At 32.9% G+C, this 6,373-nt stretch overlaps 1 protein-coding gene across 1 annotated transcript; it reads left to right on the top strand.

Moving 5' to 3' along the window:
• Window positions 1–1,931: 1,931 nt before the first annotated feature.
• On the top strand, window positions 1,932–3,017 carry LOC120157321 (homeobox-leucine zipper protein ATHB-20-like). The gene is made up of 2 exons (XM_039168488.1): window positions 1,932–2,362; window positions 2,453–3,017. The coding sequence occupies exons 1-2, from the start codon at window positions 2,000–2,002 to the stop codon at window positions 2,777–2,779; spliced, it is 690 nt and encodes a 229-aa protein (XP_039024419.1). The 5' UTR covers window positions 1,932–1,999; the 3' UTR covers window positions 2,780–3,017.
• Window positions 3,018–6,373: the final 3,356 nt, after the last annotated feature.

Below are 6,373 nucleotides of genomic sequence, written 5' to 3'. Positions count from 1 at the left end.
AAAAAAAATTACGTTGTGCAAGTGAATTCTAACCTTTTTCTTATTTAAGGTTTAAGTTGTGCTTTTTTATCATGTTATTCACAGTGATGAGTTACTGGGGATGTGAAAGAATGTTTGAATAATTGACGAATAATTTCACCCCATAATTGGTATTGAAATTTGATCGTCACATTACAAACACTTGTTTTTGTGGTGGGATCGGTGAAAGATGACAGAAGAAGATATTGTTGTGTAATAAATAAAAAGGTTCTATGTCTGATTTGATGAATTTTATATTCTGAACCTCAAGATTGCTTTCTCATTGCATTTTGTCCATTAATCAACCACCATATGACTATTGAAACTATGACCATTGATTTCTTACTTCTGCTTACAACTAATGTGACACTGCAACTTCTCCTACATTGACAACTGATACAATCATATGCTGTGGATTGTGATTTATTTTATATCAGTTTCTTTAATAATATAATATATCAAGCAATACCTATCAAAATAATTAAGTTATTTCGAACTCATGACTTCAGTGGTAAAAGAGAATAATATCTTCCTCATAAGTCTTGAGTTCAAATAGTTACGTTTGCAGTGCGTGTTGTTAATTAATTAAGAAAATTTTGAACTGGTACTATCTTGTAATTACGCCAGACTATTTGATGTTAATTAATTAAGAAAGTTTTGAACTGATACTACTAAGTTAGTAGAATTGAATAGTCCTATTTTATAACTTAAATTTTATTTGAAAATTTTCCAAATCGAGTTTATGACATTCGATCCGAGTCAAACCATTCGAGTTTCAATTTAAATTAATATCTATAATGTTATGATACTAATTGATTCTAATTGAAACGGTTTCCTATAACTATATATAATATACATATAGATTTCAACATAATTTTCATATGCGATATACATATATCATTTAGAATTGAAAGACTTGATTCGAACTTGAAAACCAATCCACTCATTACTAAAATTTTGAGTTATTGAAATCTTATTTTTAAACTCAAATTTTATTTATATTTTTTAATCGAGTTAAATTAAGTCAAATTTGTTAACAACCAAAAAATAAAAAAAATAAGTTTTTGATCAATCGAATTTCTTAATCCTAATAATGTATTTATTGTGATCCTAATCTCCATAATCAAACATTGAAGAGCTAGCTTGGCTTAAACTGTAAAACAATTTAACTGTAAGACTGAGGAATTTTTTTATTTTGAATATTTTTTTTTGGTGATTATAAAGGTAGTTTTAAGGTTAATATTAAATAATATTTATTTAAAATATTTTTATTATTTGATATTAAATGTTGATATATCTATATATGTAATACTTTAATTCAAAATTTCAAATAATAAAAATAATCAATTAATTGTTGAAGTTGTTTGGTTCATACGTCATAATTTTTTTTAACGATTAATAATGAATTTATATCTTACAAATCTAATCTTTCGTTTTAAAAAAAAAGTAACATTCCCGTTGAAAATTATGTGTACTATATAGCACCATGTGTAGAGAGAGAGAGGGGGGATGCATACCCTTCGTTTACTCTGTGCATGTTTCTTTCTCTCACTGTCAACCTAAAAATCGCTGTCATTCAGTCTCTCTGAAACCCCATCACCACCCCTTCCCTACCGTGTCTTCTTCCTATGATTTAATCATTTGAGAGCTCAGTCCTTATAATCCCTTCCTTTAGCCTTTTCATGAATAATCATTGATCAATCTTCATCCTCTCTAATGGCTTTCCACCCTCATGCTTTCATGTTCCAATCCCATGAAGATCAACACGATGACCATCTCCCTTCCCCTCCCTCAACTTGCCCTCCCCATCTCTTCCATTTCCTCCCTTCTTCCTCCCTCTCTCTTCCATCTATCTCTCTCTCTCTCTCTCTTATATATATATATATTCTCTTCGTTTTTTTGTGTGTGTTTATGTTGTTTGGAATTTGGATCTATAGGCGGCGGCGGCGGCGGCGGCGGTGTTGGTGGTGGTGCGCCGTTTATGATGAAGAGATCAGTGTCGTTCTCAGGTGTGGACAAGTTGGAGGAAGTGCATGGAGACGATGAATTGTCTGATGATGGATCACATCTAGGGGAGAAGAAGAAGAGACTGAATTTGGAACAAGTGAAAGCACTGGAGAAGAATTTCGAGCTAGGCAACAAGCTCGAACCCGAGAGAAAAGTTCATCTGGCTAAGGCCTTGGGGCTGCAACCGAGGCAGATTGCCATTTGGTTCCAAAACAGGAGGGCTAGGTGGAAAACCAAGCAATTGGAGAAAGATTATGATGCCTTGAAGAAAGAGTTTGATGCTCTCAAGGCTGATAACGACGCCCTTCAAGCTCAAAACAACAAACTTAATGCTGAGGTAATATCTATATATATATATACACACACATATACATATAAGTTGTCTTCTATTCATGTTTCTCTCCATTGATATACTAGTGCTGTGTAGTTGTTGGCTTTGAAAACCAGAGATTCCAATGAAATCATCAGCATCAAGAAAGAAAACGAGGGTTCATGGAGCCAAAACGGAAGCGATAACAGTTATGACATCAACTTAGATATCTGCAGAACTGCAACAACGCCATTGATGAGCAGTAAACAGCTTTTCACAAGGCCGACAAGCATGACTCAGCTTCTCCAAGGCTCATCAAGACCAGACCTCCAATGCCTAAAACTCGACCAAGTGGTTCAAGAAGAGAGCTTGTGCAACATGTTCAATGGAGTCGATGAACAGCAAGGGTTTTGGCCATGGTCCGAGCAGCAAAATTTCCATTGAAAAACACCGAATTCCCCCCCGACAGTTGATTAATCATCCATTTTCACCAGCTTCTGCTTAACAAGTTGATTAAAAGGAAGAAGAAAAGCTAGGAATTCATTTTTTACATGCCAACTTCAAACTCTTGTTTTGGCTGTAGATTTGGTGTATAGAATTGGACATATTTGCTTCCACATATCAGAAAAATCAATATGGAGAGTTGGTTGGCTCTGAATAATACATTTTCTTTTCTTGCTTCCCATAATTTGATGAATTTTGATATATTTTCTTGGTTGGATCATATCGTAAAGAGAAAAATAAAATAATTTAGCCTACATGTGCTACTGGGTGGCTTTCCAGCTCAGTCATGCTAGCCTACACGTGCCCGATTCAAATATGTATGTGATTAACACACTTCATCTACATCTCCGATTCGAATACATATAAATTTATTCACGATTAACCGAAGATCGAGTGAGGTAAAGACGATAGAGGAAGATTCTGTGCAACAATTCCAAGGGGAAAGAAGCCAAAGAGAAGGGAAGAAAGATATATACACATATACATATATATATTTATCTGACAAGAGAAAGTATCTAACTGTGCCCCTCTTCTGTAAGCAATCCATGTGACTTTACTGTCGACCAGTACTTCTTCCCCCTATCATTGTCACTACATCATATAAAAGAAACCCTTTCATCATCTGTGTTTTATTTTGCAGATATCATGATTAAAAACTGATAGATCGCAGTTTTTGAATGTAATTCAAATGGGACTATGGGGTGTCCATGCATGTTCCTAATGTGGAAATGTAGGGTTTGCTTCACTAAATTTAGGTCATGGATTTTGATTTTTTCATGCATTTCTTTTTTAAAAAAGTTCGAGTTCATAAAATCATTCGTAAGTTCGAATCCGAACATAATGCTCATGGCATTGACATTATGGGGACATTTAAATGTGGGGTATCATAAAAGCACATGCTTTTATGTGATGGGTCAACTCTAATAACATTAAAGAAACAAATTAACTTGAGCATTAATCTACTGTTTTTTTGTTGCTGTTGATCAGATCCCAAGAAAGAAAAAAGGACAATCTTTTTGCTTGCAGGTATGTTTGTTTTTTAACAGCACCAAACTAGAGAAGATTTAAGTTACAGAAAGACGAGAAAAATTAAAGAAGTTGTCCCTTGTTTCTTCTATACAATCTTTTTTTATGTCACAAAAAGGTCCCCAAAGTGTCCAATTGTGCAGTGAGGCTTATCTTTATCTTTGTTGGGTGGGGGACGAGACTGTAATCTATTCAAAATCTGGGGCTAAACAATAATAATCTGATAATTTAAGCAAAATACTGATGCTTTGCTTGGTTTTTTGGGTAGCTGTCAGATCTGGAAACTGAAATCAAATGGACAACTTGGCACTGTTTAGGATAAAAGATTCCTTATTTTAACTAGAAGCATATGTTGAAAAGTTATCATCTTTGTTATACCTCCGGAAATATAAATCCTTCGAATTCGGACGTATTACTCTCAAGTAAAAAATTTGTAAGGATAAAATCTAGTAATCGATGATTATATTTATATATCTTATTGACTTATGAACAATAATGATAATCCAAAATATAACACTAATATGCATGAGGGGCCGGTACATAAACCTCAATGACAAGTAAAGAAAGAGATCTTATTTTCCTTCAAACACTTCTTCTAAATTCATTTCAATTCGCAACTTACTCATATATCTTTAATGTCAATATTATCGAATATTTTCCGATCAATTGTTAACTAGACTCTTTATTCAAATCAGAAAAAATGAATTGTTCACAATCGACATAATCATCTTATTACTATTAACAATCCTTAAAAGGATGGTGGTTTATACCCTAGTTGTTGTTTTCAATTCAACAAATTCATCTGTTAGCCTAGTAGCATCCAAGATGATAACTCAAAATTATTCAAACTCAAAATGATTCAATTTGAAATTATTGAAGCCCGATATGACTCGAAACAAGGGGTGAATACTTATTCCCTAATTTTAGGGAGTCAAGTACATCTCATTATTTTAGATAAGTACTTAAATATAGTTTAATATATTAAGAAAAAAAAAGAATGTATACTCATTTTATTAAAAAAATAATTTTTTTAAACTTTAATTTTAAATTTCTGAATTTGTCGGCTCGAAACCAAAATGAACATTGATCAAATTCATGACAAAACTTGCATAGTTTTGCCATATCTTGTTTGATATACTGGACCAGGTGCAGCCAATTGTCATACATAGGGAAAGACAAACGTTTACGATATCTCTAACAGATTAAACTTATATTTCTTATAAGATTTTGATGAAATTAATGAGGGAAAACCGGCATAAATAGGGAGCATGGGTTGAGTTTCGACTAACCAATCCGACCCGACCTGAAAATATATACCCTCTATCAGACCAAAATTAGACCCAATTTTTTGAGATAAAATCCGAACTCAATCTCACCCTACCCGAAATAATAAAAAATATTATTTTTATTCAATAAAAATATTTATTTAATTGAAAAAATAATATATAGAGAGGTATTATTATAATTATTCTTAAATATATAAGGTAAAATTATATTTTTCCTGGTCGGGTTAGTATTTTTTACCCTAAACCCAATTCGACCTGACCCAAACTCAATTTCTTTTGAAAAAAACCCGATTCGATCCGATCAGGTCAGATCAAACCGGTCGAGATTGGTCTCATGCCCATCCCTCGGCATAAATATGGTTGTTTAAGTTTAATCAACAATTATTATTATTATTAAAGGGTTTTGTTTATGTTCTTTGTTCTGTTGCAAAACATGGGGCAGCCTATGGCGGTGGTCAGAATATTGAAAGACCTTTTTGACTGTTTCTCGATTGTTTTTCTTGGGAATTCTCCATTGAAATTTGAGATGGGTCTCCTACTTTATTTTAGGATAAATCATGCTTTTTAGTATTTAAACTATTAATTTTGATATGTTTAAATATCTAAACTTTTAGTTTTATTAAAATCATACCTAACGCTTAGTTTTTATTTCGTTTTAGTACACTATCGTTAAAAACTTAACGGATGGACTAATATGACATAACTCCGGTGGACGGGCGACCAATCTAAACAGTGGACCACAAGAGAATGACGAGTCAACCAACATAATTCAGTTTTAGGCCCATTGGATTGTGGACCATATATATTAGAGGATGAAGAAATCGAAGAGTTTATCATCGATTTGGGGAGATTGAGGCATTTTCCGATGAAATGAACTTCAGAATCGCATTTAGGGGGTCGAAAATGTGTGGGCTAGAAAGTTTGGGCTTCATCGGCCAACGATTGTAGACGTGGTGGCCGGTGAGCCTATCTAAATGAAATAAAAACTAAACGTTAGATATTATTTAAAAATTGAAAGTTTAGATACTAAAATGAACAAAAACTGATAGTTTAGGTACTAAAGAGTAGTTTATCCTTTATTTTAATTCCAATGGAATCCACGTTTTTGCTCATATGTTACAGTTATTCTTGCCAAGCTAAGAATGTAATAATATACAATAATCTTGCTTTCTCTTTTAATGTTTTCACATAAATTATACATATAAATTCTTCTAATTATTAA

Source organism: Hibiscus syriacus, unplaced genomic scaffold, assembly GCF_006381635.1.
Source record: "Hibiscus syriacus cultivar Baekdansim isolate YM2019G1 unplaced genomic scaffold, ASM638163v2 tig00111244_pilon, whole genome shotgun sequence".
Classification (NCBI taxonomy): domain Eukaryota; kingdom Viridiplantae; phylum Streptophyta; class Magnoliopsida; order Malvales; family Malvaceae; genus Hibiscus; species Hibiscus syriacus.
The sequence above is the reverse complement of the archived record's forward strand: the minus strand, read 5'-3'. Positions and strand labels throughout refer to the sequence as shown.